Raw genomic sequence first — 24,907 nt, forward strand, 5'->3', positions numbered from 1 at the left:
AACACCAAGTCAGTTTCTTGTTTTTGGAAAGTGGTTAATGCGGGAGCAAAAGATGCAGTGGTTAAAAATGACCCAACATCCCCAGAAGAAATGATATGAATAACAAGGACATTTTGGTATAAAGTTAGTAGTCAAATTCTCCAAGGACGTCTTTTGGTTTTGCTTTTGAATTTAAGAGCCAAATGTAGTTTTTAAACCACCTCCTTGATCTAACACTTGGAATTGCCGCCGTTGTCCAAATTCGTGGAATTTTTGTTTTTCCTGTAACGTCACTTGGTTCTTGGCTACTAACCTTTCATGTTACTCTTGGATTTGTCAGTTTGCTTGCCTGTGGGGGTTTGGGCCTGCTGCCCCTGCCCACTGGAAGAGGCTGCCTGCTGTGCTGCTTTCTGCTTTAACATTGTCCAGTCGAATGTGTAGTCATACTGGTGGTTCAAGGTCCTGCAAGAGAGGGAAATGTTCTGCTGTAACACATCCGAGCAAACACCGAGCCCTGCCTGAAATCCCACAACTAGGGGATAGCTCCTTCTCTAAGCTGCTTTAGAGATTATGAATGGTATAGAAATGCTAAGTATTACTAACTTAAAGGGATTCTTGCAACAAGCCCAAATACCAGCCAGCAGCATTTACTCATTGCTTACACAAAGGTCTGCACTTGTGGAAGCAGCACTTCCTCCCAGCCCAGCTCACTCACCGTCTGCACTGAGCTTCTGAGTTGTTTTTTTTTTTTTAAATAGATATAATTTCAAGGAAAGACTGCAGTATTGTACATCACTGAATAGGAATTCTTTGGATTCCAGAAACCTGGGGGGAGACTCGAGAGATCAGTACCAGCCCTTCTTTTGACAGATGCTGTTCACTGCACAAGGTGGAGTTTATGTTCCAGTTGCTCTAACGAGCTCAATGAAGCAGCACTATTCTTCTCCACTGAAATGTCTCTCCTGGGAACCACTGCTGGGCCCAGCACCATTTTCCAAACATAAAAAGCTTCAAAGACTTCTACCAAGGGGTCAATTTCTTATGGTACTTGCAACAGAACCTGAAGCATGGGCTCAACCCTGTGGTCACATCACACAATGCAAAAACAAGAGAATCTTTTCCCTTTATGTTTAACATTGAACAATAATTTTCAGGTCCTTTAAACAGCTTTTGAAGCTCTAAAATGAAAGGGAGTCCCAGAAGAACTCCCTACATCACACACACATAGGAGCTGCTCTCTGCAGTACCAGTCCCACAGAGCAGTTCCCAACTGGATCCCTGAGAAGTTTCTGTACTTTTCCACTTGGAGACTGACCTGAAAAGAATACGGAATAATTGCCTCAGGTACATGTAATCTGGTGCCTCTTCAAAGCGCAGGCCACGACAGTAGTTCAGGTACATGGCAAATTCTGCAGGGAACCCCTGTAAATCAACAGTGTTAATCAAGCCATGGCTTACAGCAAAAACCTCCTACCAAAGGCAAGAAGATGTACATCTGTCTCTAACAGCAAGGGAAAACTGGTTGAAGATGCATGAATTAATTCCACTTTGCCCCTAGTTGTTAATGTGTTCTGTAGTTCAGCATGTGGATTTGCTCAGGTACACATTCCTTCCCCAGAACTGTTACCTCATGGGTGGTTTGCAATCATAAGCTCTCTGCTACCAGAACCTTCAACATTTAACTTATTTATAAAGCACACTGTTCATCCTAATTAAACCTTGTTCTTCTTAACTAAGTCTCTAAAATAATGATAATTATCTGGTAAGAGATTCACTCTTGTTTCCTTGATAATCTGCTCGAACACAGTAGAGACAAGGTCAGTTAACAAGCATTAAGTGTGGAAACTTAAATTATGAAAACCTCTTTCAAAGATTTTCTGCTTTACATTTTTAAACATTTAATGCTGTATTAAAGCCTGCCTGAAATAGGTAATAGCACAGAGAACAGTGCTGTAAAAAACCACACAGTGTAACATCCCTGGAAGTTCAAGGCCACACTGGATGGAGCTCTGAGCAATGTGGACTAGTGGAGGGTGTCCCTGTCCCCAGCAGGGGGTTGGAACTGGATTATTTTTAAGATCCCTTCCAACCCAAACCATCCCAGTAACAGTTCAATGGCTTGGGAGATGCTGTGAGACTCTGGGGATAGAGATGTGCAGAACTAGAAAGTGCAATCCTTGGTGCTGCTGTCTGAGGGGCACAAGCCCTGCTGTGCTCTCAAGGACCTTTGTTAAGAAGCACTCAGATGCCATAGTGCAAAAGGAATCTTAAGACTCAAAGGAAAACCTTAGAAAAACAAAGATCACTTGCATCCAATTCCACTACAGCCACTCCTTGAGTAAGGACAGACAATATGAACCCTCCCGGAGAAGCAGAAAGTGGATGTGGGCGAGCCAGACAGCTCCACCTTGGTTACTTATTTACTTCTGATGTCAAACCTGCACTGTAAACCTTGAAGAACTGAACAAGCCTCACCTAAGAGAGCTGGGAGCTTGCACAGCCAACAGTCAGCAAGACCTGAATGATGGTGGCATGAACTTTGCCAAGGAGCAGCAGCAAATGCTGCCCTGAACACGCATTCCCAGTGTTGCTGGGTGGCCAAACACAAGGCACCCAGTGCCTGACAAAGCAGTATTATTCAGCAGCAAATGCCATGTGAGGCTATTTAATATATTGGCTCAAGTTTAGGGGAAAAAAACAACAAAAAACAAACCAAACAATAAAAGAATTTCCATTTCCCAGTATGACATCATTTGGAAACTCTTACCTTACACAAAACCTCAACAGGAGTGGACATTTTCTTTTCACTAATCTTTTCATACTTTTGCTTCTTTGTTGCAGCCTGTGGAACATGTAGGTCACAATATAAGAGATATTGTGCAACACTGGATTAACAAGGACAGCAGCAAAAAAAAAAAAATGACAAAAATCCTTTGGTCAACCATAAGTATTTTATGTGAAATCTCCAAGTCCCACACACTTATTGCAAAGAGAATGAAGGTCAATCTGGTATTAAGATTTGGCCACAGTTTAATACCATTTGTCTCAGTCTAATGCTTCCATCACATGGCACAGCTCGTGTAGTTCTAGCTGCTGCTTTTGTCCATTAACCACACCAGACTCGCAGCTACATTTGCCAAAGTTGTATTAATTCCCACTCAGTGCCCCATTCAGGGCTGCCTGGTGCTTCAGCAGCTTTTACATTCGTTTGCAGCTGAGGAGTTCCAGTGGCCCACAAGCTGCTGCCTTTTTAGAAACTGTGCAGCTGCAACACCATTAGAATTACACAACTCTCACACGAAGAAAGAAAAACAATTAAAACATGAAAACCAATCACTGGAGTCTAAATAAGTGAAATAAGAAATGTTTGCCACGTTTGTAGCTGGCTCCCATACATGGAAATCCTGAACAAGCCTGCTGCAGTTAATAATTATTCAGTTGTGCCATAACCTGGACTGAAGACACCACTGAGGCTGAACTTGCCAGGCAAGAGATTATTTCCACGCTCTCTCCAGCAATTCAAAAAGCCACTAACAATGTTATTTTTTATTTCCCAAAGGGGCCTCAGCCTGCAACAGGACAATAACTGGCAAAGATGATGTCAGCTATTGTTTAGCATAAATTTTAAGACAGTCCAACAATGCACATTTTGCCTGCTGCGTAAGAGGCAGAATCCACCGTCTATAAATATCAAGCTTTGGGAAAAGCTGCTTTGTACAACTGAGGCTAAACATTATATAAACCCACCTGGCAGGCAGAAGCATGCTACCCAAACATGAAAAAAAATATTAAAAGGGTGGGGGAGGGAAAAAAAAAGCATCATAACCTACCTTTAATCCTTGCCAAGGCAGACTGGTTCTGTTAAAGTACATCAATACATAGCCTAGAGACTCCATGTCATCCCGACGACTGCAGGAGGAAAAACACAAGGAATTACAAATTCTGCCATTTTTTACTTTATTACACAGGGCTAGCATTCAAAAATTTAAATTAAAATATAAGTCAGGAACAAACCCTAAGAAAACCCTAAGATAGGAAGAGATCCTATTCATTTTTTAAGCAAGAAATATTCTGTAGGTATTGTGTGTTCTAAGGCTCCACCTGCAGTTACACTGATTTGGGAAACAAAATCTTTGGAAAATGAAAAAAAAAAAAAAACAAACAAAAAACAAACAAACAAAAAAAAAAACCCCAATGATGAAATGTCTTTCCTGCCTTAAGTAGCTTGGGTAAAACCAGAAGATTTTCCTGTAGGAACCATGGAATGCATTGTAAGAGAGAATGAGGTTAATGAGGTCAATAAGGCTGTAACATCTCGTCAGTCACATTTTTCCCTGAACCTTGGCTCAGTCTGAGATCAATCCTGACCACCTGGTCCCTAAGGGGCATTGCTCCTTTCTTCCTTGCCTTCTGTCAAAACCTCCTGAGCTGCCTCTGATTTTAAAAGGCAGCAATATTTATGGAAGTACATGAATCACTCTGAGAGATGCCTCTGCCTTCTTCCCACCAAAGTCTGTTCCAAGGCAGCTGGAGAACTCCAAAGTGATCCAGCTGAGAACTTGCACAAACTCTCATGCAAAAGGCTTCAAATGCTTTCTGTCCTGCACATGTTCCTCATCCCCACTCTGGCCACATGAACACCACTGCACTTTGCTCACAGCTTTCCTGAGCACCAAGAGCAGCACAGTTCACTGGAGTGGAAAACACACTCCAGGATTTTTTTTTCCTCTTGGCAAAGCTGCCTCTACCCAGCTGTGGTAAAATCAGATTTTTCCTCTGACTGCCCCTCTGCAGCTGACATCTATTTAGTATGAGGCAGAAAAATAACTTCTTTTTCTCCTCCCTGCTCCCTTATGGGGACAACCTGGTGGGTTTTGCTGCTGCTCTCTCACCCAGAGAAGGATTTAAAGAGTGGCAGGACAGACTCTACACCTCCTACCCCAACAAGGATCAAAGGCTGACAGTGGTATTGCAAACAGGATTACACACAAAGGTGAGGGGAAACAGCTCCCCAGAAGTGGGAACAGGCTCTAACCTGATCTTGGTAGGAGAAGAAAGAAGCTGGTGATGTTTTGTGTTCTAGCCCAGCCAACAGAACCAGAACAGCCTGGCACCCCCTCACTCATGGGCCAGCTCTGTGACCCTTTGGGGAACAAAGGCAAAGCTATCCCAGGGGAAAATCAGCTTGGCTCCAGAAAGCTTTGAGCTCAAGGCCAGAAAAGCTCTGCTGTGCCCAGGGAAGAGGGGATTGGTTCCCTCCCCTCAGATCATCTCAGCTGCAACATGAAACCACAGACAAAGGGCTGAAAAATGATACTGAGCCCACAAATTCCAGCCTGCAAAACTTGCTAATTCCATTAGAACTGCAGATTTTAATCACCAACAGCATTCAATGAACCTGCTGCACAGGACCATGACATAAAATTATGTTTTCTGAGAAGGCAGTGGTAAATTCAGAAGCAATAAAGGGATTAAGAGCATCCATCCCCCACCCAGCTCATTGTTTTAATGTTTAATGCAATGATCTTGCAGTAGGAAACATTTAGTTCTGTAAATCTGCAATAGTTACATTATTACAATATATTGATAAAAATAGTTTTCAGGATTTGGAAAACAGGACAATCCTCCCCATTATTAAACTAAATACCACTGCAAACAGCTCCTTGAGCACAGCTGTCATTACCTGTAGGAAAACATGTTCTGTAACAGTTAAAAGTACAGGAGGACTAGAGGTTGAAATATTCTGCCATAAGCTCCAGAACTGGTTTCTCCTGATTACAGGAATGCATTACTTCTTTGCCTCACTGCTGGCTTGACCTAGACAGTTTAGCAGCTTTTAGCAAGCACCAACCTACATTTCTAATTATAACACAATTCCCATTACCAGCAGCTATGGTGGAAAATTCAACCAAACTCAATTTTTGGCACCCAACTAAATTCAAAAGCAACATCCTTTGCAGATCCCTCCTTCACTCTCAGGTGCAAGCATAGATATTCCCTTACCAGAACTGCTTGGGATCTGTGAAATGCATTTATTTCAGAAGTGACACCTGCCATTATCTCCCTGAGCCACATGCCAAGCTGGCTTAAATAATGGCACTGATAAACAATAAAATACCCTGAAGGAACCTTAAGGAAATTAAAGTAAAAAAGGAAACATGGAGCATTTTAAAGCACCATTTGTGGGTTACATGTTCTGTTGAAGCTGACCACGAGAAATTCCGTCATTGCCATCTTGGTTAACACAAAGGTCAGAGGCACAGACATTCCTGGAAGCTTTAACTATCCCAGAGAGGTAAAGCCACACTCTTCAGTTATCCAATACAACTTTCAGGCACAGATGGAAGGAAGAGAGGCATCCCTTGATATCCCAGAAATACCTAACACTTCCAAACAACTTGAAGTGCTCTCTCCACTAGAAAATGCTGGGATTCTGTAGGAATAAAATGCCTTTGATCCATAAGATAAAATTGTGTTTGCTGATTAAGCAAAGCTCTAATAAATATATCCACACACATGTGTACATACCTACAGACATAAAACTAAAATACAGTGTGACTGAAGGTATTTAAGTCTTGCTTGCAGGCAAAAGGAGAAATAATGGTTTACTAAGCTGAAGAGAGTGGGAAAACAGGCCAGACACCAGCTTTAGAACACCCTTTCTGCTTACTGAAAGGCCTCTGAAGCCAGTCAGCAGTGCTGCCAACAGGTACCAACACATCAGCAAACTGCACCATTCTATGTGTGAAGGGCCTCTGACACACCCACATCAAAGTATGGCTTAGCCTTTAAAAAGCCAAAATAATATGCAGAACATCCACCTGATGTCTGCAAGACACACAGTCTCCTCAAGAAGCAAATGAGGTGCTTGGATTTTCCCCCATCCTTGCACAGGCAGCCAAAAGGAAGAACACTTGCAAAGAGATAGATACACTTTTCATACAAAATGAGCTCAGACTCTTCAGAAGCTTCCAAAGACCACCCTGCACCCTCCAGCAGGTTGCACTCACCTCTGCTCAATGCCAAGGTGTGCATTGATGCTGGCATATCGAGCTGTGCCAGTGAGATTTTTGTCTTCTCTGTATGGTATGTGTTGCCTTGTCCTGTTGTCCCGGTACTTTTTGGCCAAACCAAAGTCAATAAGGAATAACTTCAAGAGAAATGAAAATAGGTTAGATTCCTATCCAAAACAAAAAATTCCCAACTTCTTTCACTAGGCATTAGCTATGTTTTAAGACACCCAGACAATGTAACAGCCTACAGTTAAAAGAAGCAAAGTAACAGTGCGGAGGCGCAACCAGCTTAAACTAGTCAGTTAAAAACTCAATGGTGAATTAGTTCAAGCCTTTTCTCAACCCTCTGCAATGGATTAGATCGTGCTACTCAGCCTCTGGAGCTTAGTTCTACCACTATTTTCTATCACTACTGTAGTCTGCTGACTGCAGTGCACTCCTGAGGGAGGAAGATGTGTGAAAGCACATCCCAGACCCCACTGGCACCAGAGCAGGGCACACACAGGGAGCTAAGGGCAGCTTAATGAACAAGGCACATCCTGCAACCTCCTGTCCCAAAGAACAGTGGCCATTCTGCAGAGCACAAGGCCAAAACCTTCCCCAGCAAACAAGACAGCTTGTTCTTGGCTCATTTTAAGGCTCCCAGAACACTGCCACAGCAGCAGGACAAACTTGCTGTTTTTAACACAGAAAGGAAGCTGGAGCCAAGGAATGGATCCAATTTGGGTTTCTAATAACCAAGCTTGCCCAATGATTTGGTATTTAGCAACCTGAGTGTGTGGTAATTAGTGTGTGGTAATCAGTGCTGCCAGCCAGCCCACCTACAAAGGGTCATCCAAGCTGTACTTTCTTGGGCAAGATTTCAGGACTAGGCAAAAAAAGTTGAGGCAGAAAGAAGTACATAAAGAACCTTTCAAACTCTAGCACTCAGACTTCAAGCTACAAATCCTGATTCCAACACTGAATTAATGCTACAGGATCAAGGACTACAGTCCCTACAGACTGATCAGTGCTGCAAAAGTAACTTGGGTGGGGGCAGAACGTGATGGAAAGAAGACATTTAAAATTTGATAAAGTCTCAGTAAAAACCAACTTGGTATCACCTTCAAGCTGATTCCAGAACTGAAGATACATCTTTAAAAGCAAGCTGGAGACTAAAATACATCCAAGGCTGAAATGGGGGGGTCACTGGCACACTGGAAGTGCTGTGAACTAGGAAGTTCAACTCTGTTTGAAGTATCCAAGATACTGTAAGTTTCTCAAGTGCGGCTCAGAATTCTGATTCAAGAAGATTTACCAACTACAGTAGCCTAGACAGGAAAAAAACAAAGCTAAAATCCTCTTAAGCTACTGGTGTCAGAGCAGAAAACCTGGGGTTGAAGTCTTGCCATGACTTACATGCAAACACAAGGTACTGCAGTGCTACATTTGCTGTTCAGGTGAAAGTCATCCTGAAAGCCCAGAATGCTTGGAGCAAGAGACAGTAACCCAAGTTTTTAAATCAACTCCACTGCTCAGACAGCTCAGCAAGGTGTGGGTCTTGGCTGTGCTGCACCCACTACAGGCAGCTACTCAGTGAGCATGGATATGTTCCCTAGCTACCAGGAAATCACATGATATGCCAGGAAATATTTGATATTGAATCTCAAAGCAGACAGTATAAGGCTCTACGTGACTGCTCTGCTATGACTTTCCTAGAAGCAAGGCCTGACCTCGAATGCAATCCCTCATTTTCTGATTTGGCCCACAACACAGACCAGTAACTGGCTATCTTTTTAGAGCAGCAGCTTCCCTGGGGAAGTTTGCTCTGTTCCCTAGCTCAGGATCAGTCTGTGATTCCCTGTGGATGGGTTGAAGGCAGAGGAGTGAGCCCCTCCTGGAAAGAATTAAGCTGGGAGACACAGCCCAGTTTGGATGAGCACAGAACGTCCCAGTGCCAGTTCCCAGATAACCTCACACCACCTTCATTCTGTTTGTTGCACTATCAGCAGGAAACTGGAGAAGTAGGGCACGATTTTTGCCAAGAGCAACTAGAGAAGTAGATCAAAGTCTGTGCCTCTGATAAGAAAGTTTCAGAAGCAGACAACAGAAGCCTGTCAGCTTGTGTACAGCAGGAATCCGCCTGGGATTTAATCCATGGAGACTACTGTGGAAAGCTGTGGACCAATGGCCAAGCTCCCGAGCAGTGATTCATATTCAGCAATTTCCAGCTGTCCTGCTACCAACTGGCAAATGTCTTCCTCTCCCTGCAATTCATTTTCTCTTCAAGAGTCAGAAATATGACATTAGACACTACAAGATAAGCTCCTGCTTCTCCAAGACGTAGCTTGTTGGAGTAATTTCAGTTTTTAAGCAAAATGGATGAAAATATTAAATCTTCATTACACATTTGGGGTGATTTTGAAAGGAAACTGTGCGGGGAGGAGTCTGGCTGAAGTGGTAACAGAACTTCTCCATGTGCATCCATAGGAACTGCAGGAAACCTTCAGCAAGGCAAGCAGGAGCCCTGCTATTTCATGTCTATCCTTCACCACACTTTTAGGAGATTGCTTTTTGAGTTGGAAAGACCACAAATAAAACCTGCACCTGAAATCAAGCACGTACATTTAGCCCTATCAAAGTTTAGAAATAATTCCACAATTTAAACAAGCGCCACAGGGAAACATCTTAGTAATGTTACATGTTTGCCAAGTATGTCTGAATAATGCCAACATAAGAGGTGCTTTTGCAAGGTCTACATTCTCCAGAAAAACAAAATAAAAAACAAAAAATAAACCAAACAAAAAAAAAATAACCGAAACAAAAATAAAGCACATGAATTTGGGGTTGAGGTTGGAATAGGAGACAGTTCAGACCTGGTTTAATCCTGAGAAAGATGGGTCCTGAGAAGTACTAACAGTCATGCTTCTTTTCCTCTTCCCCACTGGAGATTCTAAACACTGAACAAACAATAGAGGGTGGCAGTGCATCAAACAGTCTTGCTTACATTGCAACATTGGCCGGCGCAGACAGGCAACACCGAGGCGTTCGAGAAAGAACAGGGTAGCCAAATGCCATCCTTCTTCCACCAAGCACTGTACTTTTCAAAAAAACTGTATCTTTCCATCTTTTTTTTTTTGAGTCATATTTTGATTATTTATAGTAGTATTATTTTTTTTTTCCAAGGAGAAAATTTGACAGATGGGACAAGGTAAATTTCAACTGTGAGCCGCTCCAAAATGGCACTGCCTTAACCAGGGATAGCAATGGTGACATTTGGCTCTATTAAAAAAGGAGATTCAAGTTTTTGCTTACAAAAGCAGCCTTTGGTTCCACAAACTGCCCTTCCCCCATAAGATATTTAGAAAAAGTAAATCTTCAGTAAGGAAGAGGTAGAAGGCATTTAGTCACCTTAAAGTTTACTTTCATAAGCATGCAGGGCTTATTTCTAGCACAGCTGGAAATTCATCTTTTAAGGTGGGAGCAAAATTTGTCCCAATCACCCAATTAAAATTTGGGGGAAAAAAAATAATTTTTTTTTTTTTTTTAAATATAACTGACAGGAAGCTACTGGAACAAGATTACCATGCTGTTCTAGTCTTTGTGGCTGATTTTCTTTGAACTGTGTAGAGTCATCTCTAAAAACCCCAAAACTACACTTGGTTACAAAAAGAAACATTAAATATCATATGGTGGCAAATGTTTCCCAGACAAAGCACTCGATTCCAAACTGAAGGAACCCATTCCATATTTTGCTCATGTAAAACTATTAATTTGCACTTGGGTCAGGAACTCCCTAACCCTCTGAAACATAAATGAAGCCCATGCCCACAGTGCTTTACCACCATATCATTGCATGGCTCCCTAAAGGGAAAAATTCAAATGGTTTGTAGGCAATTTTGTCTTTGATTTCAGCTGATGCAAATCTAATGTGTTCCTCCTCTAAAGTAAGCAGAGCAGCAATTTCTAGGCCATTAATCCACACCAAGATGAACTGGAGTGCAGCAATGCCAACCTAGCATGACTGTGCAAAAGTATAGAAAAATGGCCCAAAAAGAACAATTGGAAATCAGAAACTAAAACTAGGAAAAAACCAAAATAAAAGTTTTCAAGTTCTACTTTGAGTCATGCCAGAGAATTAAGGAGCCTAAACTGCTCAACACAGCAGAGAAAAATAGAGCTGTACAGAGTGAAAGTATGAAACTTGGGAACAAACAAAGTTTAACAGCAACAGGATTACATAAAGACTGTCTTTCAGCTGGAATTACAAGCTTTTCCAACAATGGTTGTCTCTAAACACTCAGTGCATTGCACCTCTTCAGACAAGAGCTGTTATCTCACGTTATCCAAGCTTTCCCCTTCTAATGCTCATGGCCCTGAAGTTGGCATTCATACAGGCAAACAAAGGTAAACATTTTGATTACTGGTAGTGCCTAACCAGATGAGACATCCTGGGATGGCATCTAGAGAAGATAAGTGGGAATCTTGCTTCCAATAAACAGCTTGATGACGTACATTTGTCCTGAAGTTAATTTCTAATCAGTAGCATGCTTAATGCATTGCCAATGCTGCCTGTCTGCCCGAGCTCGACATACAAATTGCAGGATTAAGCATATTTCACTCAAGAAAACTAAAAATAAAATGAAAAAGTTGCCTTCCAGGCAGGAAACATGCACTTCTGACTATTTTTACCCATCCCAAAAAGTGTAACAACCTCAGCCCACCCCCCACCCACCCTCAGCTTTTTTCCCCCAACAAAGTAAACTGAGACAAAATTTTTGTTGCACAGCAGGTATTCTACAGCTTAACAGTTTTCCATCAACATAATTGCATCATTTCTTTTATTTATAAAGGCATCTGCATGTTGGCTCTTGGTCTTATCCACAATTCTGATGGTTGAAGAGACTTTACCAGTCTGTCACTGCAAGGTTTAATGCCCTGCTGACTGGTAGGTCAGGAGCTCCCACGTTGCACAAATTGTTTTCATCCTAGGAGGTCAGCCCCAAAGCCAAAGATAAGATTTGACTTTTTCATAGAGGAATAAAATGCAATGACAACAGACATCTTGAGAGAAGTAGTCAGGTATTCTCTAGGGTTAGTTTATAACCTTGTTGCAAGTCCAGAAATCATCTTGCAATCAAGTGCATCTCCCAGGGTGGGTCAGAGACCCACAGCATTTACAAGTGGACACCAAGAAAACCAAGTTCTCGCACCCAAGAACTGTGGTTTAGCATCCAAAATAGCAGTTTTAGCAAAGGATTTTACAAAAGTTGTGCAGCTGGAATCAAATCACACAGGCATTCCCTCTGCAGCTTGGAAACAAAGAGCTTTGGACTAACCTTATTACAGTGACGCCCAATACCCATTAGGAAGTTATCTGGTTTAATGTCTCTGTGTATAAAATTCTTTGTGTGCACATATTCAATTCTACTGATCATCTGTAAAAAAAACCAGCAACATGTAAGATTTCAGAGAGAGCAAGACGTTTCATTAAACCTTCAATGAAAGCATGAATTTTTAGTGTTACCTTCCTCTGCAATTTCAGTTTATGCATTTGCTTAATGAAATCCAATTTTTTTAAATGCTGAGTATCTTTCTTTCATGTTAATTCCACAATCTTGGTCAGAAACTGGCAGATTAAATACTTGAATAATTCCCAGATATTGAAGCTCATGTTTCTAACTATAGCATCCTATTAAAAAGTAATTTTTTTTCATTTCAAAGCTTTTATAGCTACCACAAGCCAATTTTAAAGCTCATTCCCTCCCACTGTCCCAGTTACTCATTCATCTGGTTATTCATTCATCAAACATCACTTTTCAGGTAACAGTTTTCATGGAGCAAATCACAACTTGATGGTGGCCCATCCTGCCATAGCTAGGGTGCCCTGATCCCAGAATATCTGGAGACGTGGAGAAACTCTGGCACATCTGTGTCATCACACAGGGCCAGCCCATTTCCTGTGGGTGAGATCACAGCCCATGGTTATGTGGCACAGCTCTGCAGCTCCTCAAACACTCCTCTTGCAGCCTTGAGCTGTTACATCACACCCCTGACAGCTGTTTGCTGGACTGTGCCCTGAAAGCCACTTCTGAGCACTGCTAGCCCCCATTTCTGCTGGTTTCCCAGCTGACAGCCAATTAATGCTCATCATCCTAAAGAATAGTGCACAAACCCCTCGTGGATTCCCTGGAGATGCTGTCACACCCAGACTCTGGCTAAGTGAGCAGGCAAATGGCTCTCTAAAGCAAGCACATCACCCTCCTAGGGCAGTGAGAACAGGGACAGCTGACCTTGTCTCCAGACAAATGCCGTGAGCTTCCTTGGCCAGGAGCCTGGGATTCTACGAGCATCTGGCTGAGTGACAACTTGGTACTGATATCTATTACGTAATATTAGATGAAATTTCAACTACCATTGAAAAATTCAACTTGAAAAACCCTCAGTGCTTTTCAAGGAGCTGAAGGAAGCACAATCAAGCCATTTATGAAGCAGCAAGAAATAAATATGGCTGCTCATTTCAAATGCTGTATTCTCATGACCAAGTTGGAAAAATACCAACTGCTATAAAAAAAGACTTAAGAGAGTTTTAGAGGCCTTGATTATGTTGGAGGTAGAGTGGCATCTCCACTAACAGCTTTAAGAACTGTCTGTGAGGACCAAACAAGCAAGGCAGTTATTTATTATTAGCTCACTGTCTGGTCCTAGTGATGCCTTGGATCATTTGTCCTTAGTCCTCAGCTAGAGAAGGAATTGTTTTGTCTCCCTACTCTGTGAAGAGAGCTCACCATCCCCTCACAGGAAGCTCAGAACTGCACACTAAAGCAGCACAGAATCTGAAAAATAGAAAAGCTAAAACCTGAGGCATCACTAGGGGCTACAGGAGGGTGTGAGAGCACAGGGACAGACTGGCATGTTGTCAACACAGTTCCCACTGAATCAGACCACCCACAACTGGAGACTGTTTCAGGCCCCCTACCACAGCCCCTGTGGTGATACTGGCAGTGAATCCACCCAAATGAGTCTGAATATTTTCATGAAGTTGCCCTTAAAGCAGCAGCACAAAGGAGATGGCAGCTGCAATGCCCTCCCACTCGGTGCACTTCGTAGGGCAGAGCACACAGAAACCACCATTACTTTGTCCTCATTTAGGTCAAGTGTTCACTTAGTGCATAAAACACTGCATCAATTATTTAACCCACTCTGCAGGAATCCCCCAGGGCTCTGAAGCTGCTCCCACCCAGGTGTGCACATACCTGGTCTGCTAGCATAAGTACTGTTTTCATGGTAAACCTGCGAGAACAGAAGTTGAAGAGGTCTTCCAGGCTGGGCCCCAGAAGATCCATGACTAGAACATTGTAGTCCTTTTCTTGACCATACCACCTGCAAGAAAGGAAATGATCCAGCATTAATAGCAGGAATCCTGATGCAGCCCAGGGTACCCTCAGTGCTCTCAGCTGCAAGGGCACGTTGCTGACTAATGTTCCATCTTGAAAGCTAATGAGAAATTAATGCTGGTAATATCTTATTTTTCCTGGAAACAAAAGTCTGAGCACAAACCAGAACACACATGTTGGCAATCTTCCCTGAAGGGAAAACACTGCTCCAACAACCAAAATACCAAACACCAGAATGAAAATGCAGCCAAAACAGCAGTGTCCTCATGCTGAGGGGTGTGTACAACACCTGGACTGAAATTCCTCTGTAGGACACTTTACTCTCATTGCTCCTGCATCATTGCACTTCACAAAACCATCTTGACATGCCTTAGGCTTTGTTTTCAGGTCTGACTTCTCTGCACCAGACCAAAGCAGCTCACTCACATACCTTTGCATTTATTTCTCAATTTTAAAAATGCCAATCAAGTTCTATTTCCAATTAAGTCAAAAGAAAGGCTCTTTATCAGGCTTTTAATATCAGAGAGAAAGCAGCACTTAGGTGTCAGAAAAGCAAAAGCAGAAACATAACAAAATATTAATTGCAGCTATATTGTGACAGTAACCTTTAAGTGCCTAATATATCCATTTTGGAAAAAATAGAGACTAACAATGCTGAGAGGACAAGCAGAAGTCCTTCCATGGATGTTTTCCTTTCCAATCCATGTTTAACATTTCCATCATAGCCCTGCTTTATCTGCAGCTGGGGGTGGTATCTCCCCAGCTAAGCTCCTAAGCAGGCCTGGAGTCACCCCCTGGACTCCTGCACATCTCAGTGTGAATCTCCACCCTTGAAAGACAGGGCTGGAATATTCTCCTCTCCAGTCCTTCTGCACGTCCCAGACAACTACAGTGAAGTGACAGCTGTGTGTGAAAAACTGTTTTGAAGCTGACAGGATACCTGTTTCATCAGAAAGCTGCAATTTTGCCTTTTCTGAGCTCCTGGTCCTTTCATCAAGGACCTACTGCCAGCAGTCCAGGGAGAATTTCCCTCAGTTTCCCAACAACAGTGGCAAGGTGCCCCAAGGATGTGCCTCAGAAAAAGAGCATGCAGATAAAAAAAAAACCTCAAGATTCAGCTAAAGTAGCAGTTGGGGATTAAATATCTGTACAGACACTGTATTTCCACTTTAGGCAATGACTCCAGTACACCAATGCATGGTTGTCTGGAAAACAGTTACCACTGATAAAGTCAACAAATTCCTAGGTACTCACAGGATTCCAAGCTCAGCTTAGCTGGGATAGTAAAATAAAATGTTTACAAAGCCAGAGAGAAAAGATTCTATATTTGGATTTGTTTCAGGAACTACTGGCCTGTACCTCCCCACTGTCTGGATCCTCGGAGAAACCATGCCCTTCATTCCTGCATTGTTATAAATCTGATTAAAGTTATATATGAGCTGTGGCTCACACTCCCTGTTTTACACATCAGTCTTAGACCTTTATTCATTCTCTGCATCAAAATGGGATGCAGAAAATATGTATTTTGAAAGCCATCATTCAAATGAAATGTCAACAGAACAGCTCTGCAAACAGCTCCACGGGTCACAGGTGAAAATGAAACATTATGGTCACCTAAAGTAAAGAAATTGGAGCAAATGACCTGCCTAGGTATTCTGTCCTATGAAATTTAGGTTTGTTGAGAAAAAAAAAGAAGTGAGTAATGGGTTGAAATGAAGAATTCCAAGGAGTAAATCAAGATCTAGATAAACTACCATTTTCTTCAAGGTATGGAATTCTAACTGAGATGCTGAATGTAATTGTTCAGCACAGCAATGGTTCAGTGCCCAAGAGATGCAGTGAAGGGGAAAAGATCAAAGATCAGCCTTCAGTGGAGCTAAGAAAATTGAGTCCCAGCCTCACAGACAAGGTGAAGCTGATGCAAAGGAAGCCCACCCTGGAAGGTACATTTTAAAAACCTTTTTGTTTCTCCTCAGGGATCTGTCTGCAGACTAAGTGCAGTAATTCAGGATGATTGCACAACCTCTGTTTGCCCTATTTCTATGTATGAACAAGAATTCTCATCTCCTGACCACTCTGCTCTGGTGGAAAGCACATTCAATTCTCCAAGACAAAGAAATAAGACAGAACCTCTTAATATTTCATTTTCACATTTACCTGCCTGTAATTCCTCACTGAAGACTGTGACACCTATTCATTTCTGCTGGCAACTGGAACTTCTTCCAAGGTATCAGAGTGTTTTATTTACTTTGCTAACACTCCAAGTAAGTTTTCATTTCCCTTGGAACATTTCCAGGGAAAATGGGATTAAGAAGTAAAGCAACATCGTGTTCACTCAAGGTGTAGGAGCTGCTACTACTGGCGGCTCTGAATGAAAAAACTTTAGGAGTCTTGGCTTTTTTTAGGAAAACTTGGATATTAGGATATATAAAAGCTGGTGTCCCAAAAAGAGATCTTCACAAGTTCTTATATGCATCAGCAGAGAAACTTAGAATTATCTACTAATATGAGGGAATGATTCATACAAAGCCCTGGGCAACTATTAGGAGGCACTGGCATCTCAGAATACAAGTGTGCCACATGTCTGAGAGACCCATGGACTTCTGCCAGCACACTTGAAGTCCTTTCCCTCATGAAGCAACACATCTTAAGTAAGGGAGAGTTTTGGAGAGGAGTAAAAAGTGGCAGCAAGAGATTGAACTACTAGAGAGCCATTTTGGGTGGGTAATTACCCTGATTTAGTTACATACAATGTATTATTTCAAGAAGAGAAGCTGATTTACCTGAAAAACTTCTTCTGATCTTTCTCTAATTGACTCCTAGTGTGCTTTACATCCTTATACAAAACATTAACAGGACAGAATCATGACCAATACTCGAGTGTACCCTTGAACAGGCAGTGTCACACAAACATCTGATATAGATGTCACAAATCTACTTGAGCTGCAAGGTGTGCCAAGCTCCCAGGCAGGAAAATGCTTCATCACTCTCCCTTCCCTCATCTGTTTAAAGCAATATAATCAATCTATTCCAATTAGAATACAGTAAAGCTCTTTTATGAAGCTTTCTATCAGAGCATGGTTAAAGGCTGAGCACAGTGACCTGAATTTGACTTCAGTGACTTGTCTGTGTGAAAGACCAAGAGTGGACACGTCACCAAGTTTCCAAATCATGTGGTGTGAGAGCCTGGTCTACAACCCCAGCATAAACACAAAGCTGAAATTTTCTAACATCTTGGATTTCAGTGTCCGAGCTCTGTGGGAACATCCGAGTCACACCACACAGCAGTTTGAAAGTGTTTCGTTTCTAAATAGCACACAGTAAAGCAGGTATGATGTCAGGTCACATGCCAAGTGGATGTTTACTTGAACTGACATGGGGTGGGTTTTAAATTCTCTTGACTAATCTTGAGACAAGGAAATGAAATCTTGATGGATATCTAGTACTTGGTGGCAAACACTGTAGTCAGCTCTACCCAAACTTAAAATCCTTCTTACTTTTCAGAGTTGCATCTTTCAAAAAATCAATGATTTCTATTTCAGCAACTGCCTATTTTGTAAATAATGTCAAGGACAAAAGAAATGTTTGAGGAAGTGTTTTTTAATAGCCTGGTTTGTTTTGCTTGCATTTTTTATTTGTTTTACCTAAGAAAACATTTCATTTGGTAATTAATAGTATTTTTTCACATCCTCCTTTGAAAGAGTCGCAAACTAGCATAGAAAGGGGGTGAAGGGCTAACAGATCACACGGAAATTCCAGCCCAGTTTCACACTACTGTGTCACTCACACAATTCCAGTCAATAACCAGCAGTTTCATTCACTACACTGGAAATTGTAATAATTACAACGAGGTAGCATACCCAGCACAAGTACCCAAATGTGTCAGAAATAAATAAAAGGATTCAGGAGATTCACATTAAAAAAAAAAAAAAAAACAAAAACAAAAAACCAAAAACCAAACAAATTCAGATCAAGACAAAAGAAATTACTGAATTAGTAAATGACAGCTGCAAGCTGCTGGCAAAAAAACCCCAAATCCCAGAATTCTGAAGACATGGAGGCAATAAAGGCACCTCACTCTGCCTACGGCTTATACAAAAAACCAGAACATGAGCTCAATGTCACAGAAGACTGTTCCCACCACCAGACAAACCATGACAAGACCATTTTGTTCCAACTTAATAAAAGCTCTCCTCAATCAACACCTGCTTTGCCAGGTAACCCATCCTCCACTAAAGACTTCTGTCAGCTCCATCACTGACTATTCCCACAGGGGCTCTGGCAATTACACACAGAGCTACAGGAGGCTGTGCTTTTGTCAGCCAAAAACATCTCCTGGTGCCTCACTGCGGGGAAGGACAATTCTTCCAACACTGAATATTTGAACTCAAACCTTTACACTTCCAGAAACGTTTATACCCCATTACAAAAAGGGTGATTCTGGCTTTTTTGACATTACACAAACTTTTGCCACTTTCATAATTTATGGTGTGTGACTCTATGATTACTCTGTGTAACCCTATGTAATTAAGTTTCTCAGCATTTGTGTTTTCAAGCAACAAGTGAAAGAGCTCTCGTGACAGAAATGGAGATTGTCAGAAGAACTAAGGTGGATTAAAAAGTTGTTAGAACAAAAATGTAAAGTGAAAAAGCAAGCTGGAAAGAACTTGCTAACAGAATTACCTGAGATCACCTAATTAGTAAGTTTGACAAGTCAGCAGGCACATGAGGGGGAGTATGCAAGTCTGGAAAGCCTCACGGACACAAAGGATTCAGACATCCCACAGAAATCCAAATGGCACTGATGTGGTGAACACTCTGGAACTGTATTCCAACCCTGCCAGCCCTAAGTCACTCACACAAAAGTCTCTGAACTGGGCATTAGTCAGATGACGGCACTAAAGAGAAAACACTGACCTCCCTGTAATTACAGAGTTCTGATATCCCTGAAAAATACCAGGTTATCCTACCAGGAAAAGGGCAGCTGTTCCACACAGAACCTGTGAATTGGGATCACTGCTGCAAGCCCTACTGCCAACTCGGGAAAGGAAACCCAAATCCCAACAGGGGCACAAAAGAGACCTCAGGAAAAATGGGAGGATTGTGACCTCTGCAATCATTTACTCCAACAGCTCAGCAAGACAGTTATGGAGCTATGCAATTATTCCTTATAAACACAGGAGGATGGGAAAAGAGAAAAGATTTTTAACAAAAATCAGGGAAAAAAGAACTGGCAGCTGACTGCCTGTGGGTACAAGCATTATCATCAGGCACAGAAGTTCTCTGCGTCCAAAAACACAATCATGAGCCCTGCCCTGCTGGCCTAGAAAGTTGTGATGGTGCACCTGACTGATTCAGACCCTTCTGCTCCCATGTTCTCAGCACAGACATCTCCTGACAAATAATGACAGTGCAGACAAACTGGAAGTGAATTATGCCTGTAAAAATGCACTGAGTCTTACAGACACTGAAGCAACACACAAGAGAAAGGTAATCCATCAGAGATTCATTTCTAAATTGACACATATTTTATATTTCTGCTTTATCTCCCCTGAAACTGGAAAAGCACTTAACTGCTAACCAGCTAGGAGTAATATAAATGAACTTCACATAATATGGCATGACTGAAATCCTGAAGTGCAATATTTAGCAGATGTCACCTAACGTTAGTTGCCATGGAGAGCATGAATTAGGCCACCCAAGCACTAAATAAAGAAACAGCCATGAACACCCTACGCTATGGAACTGGCTGCACTCTATAAATAAAATTCTGGATCACTTTTTGTACAGTTCTGAGAGCAATCCACGAAGGATGCCAGCACAACTCATCCCCCAGCAAGGAGGTGGCTTCATCTGCCCAGTGTGATGCTGCAAACATGCAGCTCCCTGTTCTGCTGAGCTGTTCCATAAACTCCACTAACACCTGGGAGGAAGGCAGGAGTTGCAGTTCAGTGAGAAGGTGAACCATTAATCCACAGTGGGGACAGCAAACATCACTGAGGAAAAGAATATTCCAGTATTGTGTCTGCTGATCATTTGTTTCAGTCAGGAGTAACACTGACCTCAAACTCCAAAAACTCAGTTAAGGCAGGGAGAAAAAAATTCTAACTTTGGTCTCTCTTGGATGCTTTGACAGAATCCACAAAGACCATCTAAGACAAGAGTTTAGACTGGTGGAAAACAGGAAATAAATTTTATTTACATGTATTTATTTTCTTAATAAAGGAAAACCATAGGTATTCATTTAAAATATTAGCTTCCATTTTATTTAGAGGCACAGGTGGTTATACCCTTCAATATGCAGACTAGTTACAAAGTTAATTAATAGTAGGATTTATTGATAGAACCTTTTTTTTTCTGGAGGGGGAGTGGGGTTTCTTGTGGGTTTAGTGAGTGCTTTTCTGTTTTTCTCATGGTGGTTTGGGGGTTTTACACCACAGGAAGTTACTGAGAAAACAGTTAAAAATGCAGGTGTTTGAGAGGTGTGTTTACAGCTTTTTAAGCACTGCTAAAAATCAACATTTCAAGTGCTTAAGGCAAACTTGGTTGTGATAACTCTTGGATTACCAACCTTGACCACATTTTTCCATCACAGGTAGTATTTAATAAAAATATATAAGGGCACACTCTGTTGTTAATAATTACTCAGCACCAGTAATCAACCAGAAGCATAAATATTGTAGATAATTTTTTTACAGAAAACTCAATTGAGAATTTCTCAACATCAAAATATTTGCAAGCGCTGCATTGAAAAACTCAGAAATGTGGAGATTACTTATTCAGTTTGCAAGGGAACTATGCAAAAAAACCCCAACAAACCACTCACAAAACACTAAGTCAGTAACTTTTTGTTTTTAATTTACAAATAGCTGATCTTCATCAAGGGTACAACCAATAGCTGAGGAACACCATAAATGGCAAAAAAGTCAAGAGCTGCTGTCCCAGGTAATTTGAATGATTGCTTTTGTGAATAAAGCTTTACCAGAGTAACACTGTGGACAAACACCCAAAAATCAAACACACTGTGTTGCATTCCTCCAAGGCAGCAGCAGGAATTGGGGAATAAAGGTGGATAGTCCCAACTAATAGGATCAGTGCCCAGTTAACAAGATTACAGCTCAAAATGCTTTGTCACTGAAAAAGAGAGGAAAAAAAAGCAAAGGGCAGCTGATGAGGGAGAACAATGAGAATAAGCCCAGCAGAATACTGGGGCCTGGCCACGGTGTCCTAAAGGCACAGCACACTGTCACAAAGTTAAGCTTGGTTCAAGAGCCTCTTGGGAAAAAATAAAGTAGTAATTCAGCAAAATTTGAACATCAAGAATAAAATATAGCTTAAATATTTTTTGAGTATTAATGAAGGTTTTGTGAAACTTTAGGGTAAATTTCAGAAACTTTGCTGCTCTTTTAGGGAAAAATAAGAAGCAAATTTAAAGATCTAAAGTGATTTAGAATATTCAGAGAATAAAACTTCCAATTCATTCATGCCAATCTCATTGTTTTGCTATTTTCTGTACAAACATGTTCTATTAAAGCGGAATTAAGCACCAAGGCCCCTTGTTCAACTTCCAGGGCAGGTGAAGGCTCACTGTTGATCCCACAGAAATATTAAACTTTTAACCCCAAAACTGAGAATTTTGCTCATTCATTTCTTGCAATGAGCCAGAAAATTCCTCAAATCAACCCTAAAGGCTGTAAAATGAATTGCTTGGTTCTAGATAAGTTCAGTGACACTCTAGAGACATGTTCTTGTAACTCTTAAATTGCAATCACACCTAAAGGCAGAATCATCTTTAGAAACAGGAGCCCCAATGAATGAGCAATCCAGACCTCATTTATTATCTCAGTTCTGAGTCACAGAACTACGGCAGAGACCACTTGAGTGAGGCAAAGTCACATCATCCAATTGCCAGGAAGTTGATCTTGGCCAGTGCATCACTTAAGTAGGTGAAAAACAGAGGAAAAGTCCATCACTCCCAAATGAGGAACATAATTTTTTGTGTTGATGTGTCCAAGATGTGGACTGAGTTTTATAAAGCATAGCGATGGGGAAAATTTTGGCATGATTCCTTCATTTCCTATCAAATTCTTGTGCTGCTGCTGTTTAAAGGTGTCACATTACAGAAATTTTACTGAATGTATTGACTTTCCTTCAACTTGATTCACCCTTGTGAATACACTGAGCCAGGAACAGCTTATTCCCATGTGACAGCATATTATTATAACACAATGGTGGCAGTGGATTGTCAACCACACATGCAAAGTGACCTAAGTACTGACTTGGATTCAAAGCACCATGGATTCTACTTCTGCTAAACACAGAATATTTTAATATTTGTCACAGAAACTGTGCTGGTCCCCTACTCAGCTTCCTCTTAAAAGAAAATAAACCTAAGAATGCTGGTTTAGATTTTTTCAAGCATCACCAAACCAATACCAGCAGCCCAGAGAAACCTCTCAAGGAGCATCTGGCACATAAAAATAGATTTTCAATTAATGTTGGTTCTGAAAAGCAAAAGAGTATTTCCAAAAAGACATTTTTCTAGAGAAATACTACAAAGATTAAAAGATTCAGGTTGTGAGAAGCTGAAAGGACTGACTGACAGCCTTTAGCACAATGAGTCTATGAATCAGTTTGGTGTTTCCTCATTAATCCATTCTCAAATTTTTGGACCTTGTATTATTTTTAGGGGGTACAAGAATACCAAATAAAGAGGAAAGCTGTAGTTGAAGCCAGAGGCAAGTTCCTCAGCAGGCAAGGTATCAGTATTTCCCAGGGCATTTTAACCAAATACAAGAAATGAAACAGTATCTCAGTGGAAAAGCCAAAAATTTGCAACTTGGCCTCATTATAGCACCACTCACTCATTTACTTTTCAAAAAAGTAGTTCAAGAATGCCTGCTTTTCCAGTTCTGTGATGAAACACCTGATATCTGCTTGCTCTGGCTGTTTTCCCAGTTATCCCTGTTTTAGCATGCAACTATACCGTGAAAGCTTTCCAAAACGCAATTCCTATTCTTTCAGTTGTGAAATAAAGGCAGCCACATGTGAGAAAAGAAGGAAACTGTATTCTCAAAGAAAGACTGCATCTGTTTTCACACCAACAACTCTGTTGAAGCTGCAAGTATTTAATTCAGGTATGCTGATTGTGTCCCTGCAAAAGGCTGGAGTGAATGGGGACAGATGGCCAGGACAACACTGTCTCCTCCAGCTCACATTCAGGATCAGAGCCAGTTGTGTTTGGGGGGAAGGAGGAGGGAGCCATTAACCTCAGAAATGCAGATTTGTACTAGGCTTTGTCCAAATTAATACAGAATCTGGGCTATGTCATCGTGAGAACTTTAAAACAGACCCTAAATGTCACCATTCATCCTGTACTAAGTCAGGAAGGGTTAAATTAAATGGAATCCACGGTTTGACACAGAACCTAAGCTGAAATAGTTTGTGCAGCTCAAGGGACAAAAATCCTTTAGGCCATTGTGTCAAGGAAAAAAAATACTAACTTTAAAAACAATTATTAACAAAGTTTCAAAAAAAGGAACAACTTGTAAAAAGTCTCCCGGAGAAAAGTGAAGTTTCATGTAACTCTTTGACACCCAGATTCCGGAGTTGGGCTCTACCCCAGGGTAACACCTCGATAATCCCAGGAGGGATAACCCCTCCAGGGGTCCTGCACCAGCGATTTTCTGCCAGGTCAGGAAATTGTGAAACCCTGCCGAAAGTTTCAGTTGGAATACGAAACGAGGAGCCGCATAATGAGGAACTGGGAGGGATTAATCCCGTATGGAAAGGCTGGTGACGCATCTGTTGCGGGCAGCAGAAAGGAGCCGCTGCCATTTCATTCCTGCTCCAGGTTCTCCGCAGTCTCAAGGCTGGCGGCTCATAACTATGAAAGGAAAAAGGCACAAGCCCGAGCACGTCCCTTGTCCCACCAGGAGAAGGGGGAGGGTTAATCACGTCCAGCCGCCATTTTCTGAGCGGAGCAGGAAGACATGTTGAAAAAAAAAAAAAAAAAAAAAAAGAGAGAGAGAGGCAACAAAAGAAAGCAGCCATTTCCATGGACGATTCCCAACTCTCTGCCTCTCGGAGAAACAGCCTCCTCACACTTTGTTCGAATGGCCACAAGAATTTCTCGCTGGGTGTCTTGCTCTCTATACATTCAGCAGGCTTGCCAGAGGAACCCTGCGAGTTGGAGAGCTTGGAACAGAGCATTTCCCCCTTTACCACCCCCAATCCTCCACAGGTAAATTTCTTTCCACGGCAGTGCCCTGCTTCACACTACAAAGTATAAAACAACTGCCAATATATGGTAATAAGCATGACCAAAAAAGTCATGCCAACCACACAGAAACGCCACTGGCACACACGGCTGGTTCCTACCGTATATGTGGGATGCCAACTCCTCCCTGCAGGATCTTGTACAGTTTGCTTTCATAGAGCAGCTGGGGGTGCCGAGCCTTCTGAGACTCCAACTTCACAGCAACTTCCTGCAGTAAGAGGGAACAAGGAGTCAGGGCAGAGCATCCACCGAGCTTTAAG

At 41.7% G+C, this 24,907-nt stretch overlaps 1 protein-coding gene across 4 annotated transcripts in view; it reads right to left on the minus strand.

Moving 5' to 3' along the window:
* Positions 1 to 24,907, minus strand: part of CSNK1A1 (casein kinase 1 alpha 1) — a gene marked incomplete at its 3' end in the record, with an annotated part of 32,332 nt that overhangs the window by 6,181 nt on the left and 1,244 nt on the right. Inside the window, exons 2-10 of one of the 4 annotated variants that reach the window (XM_084216082.1) lie at positions 24,749 to 24,855; positions 14,228 to 14,354; positions 12,311 to 12,409; positions 9,848 to 9,931; positions 6,990 to 7,129; positions 3,810 to 3,888; positions 2,747 to 2,821; positions 1,295 to 1,401; positions 293 to 441 (exon numbers count right to left, since the gene is read on the minus strand). In XM_084216082.1, coding sequence (XP_084072208.1) covers positions 293 to 441; positions 1,295 to 1,401; positions 2,747 to 2,821; positions 3,810 to 3,888; positions 6,990 to 7,129; positions 9,848 to 9,931; positions 12,311 to 12,409; positions 14,228 to 14,354; positions 24,749 to 24,855 — 967 coding nt within the window. Of the gene's footprint in view, positions 1 to 287; positions 442 to 1,294; positions 1,402 to 2,746; positions 2,822 to 3,809; positions 3,889 to 6,989; positions 7,130 to 9,847; positions 9,932 to 12,310; positions 12,410 to 14,227; positions 14,355 to 24,748; positions 24,856 to 24,907 lie in introns of those variants that run through there. The other 3 variants (XM_084216084.1, XM_084216083.1, XM_084216085.1) reach the window with 3 other exon arrangements.

This window comes from Fringilla coelebs (genome assembly GCF_963513975.1).
Source record: "Fringilla coelebs genome assembly, chromosome: 15".
NCBI classification, from domain to species: Eukaryota; Metazoa; Chordata; class Aves; order Passeriformes; family Fringillidae; genus Fringilla; species Fringilla coelebs.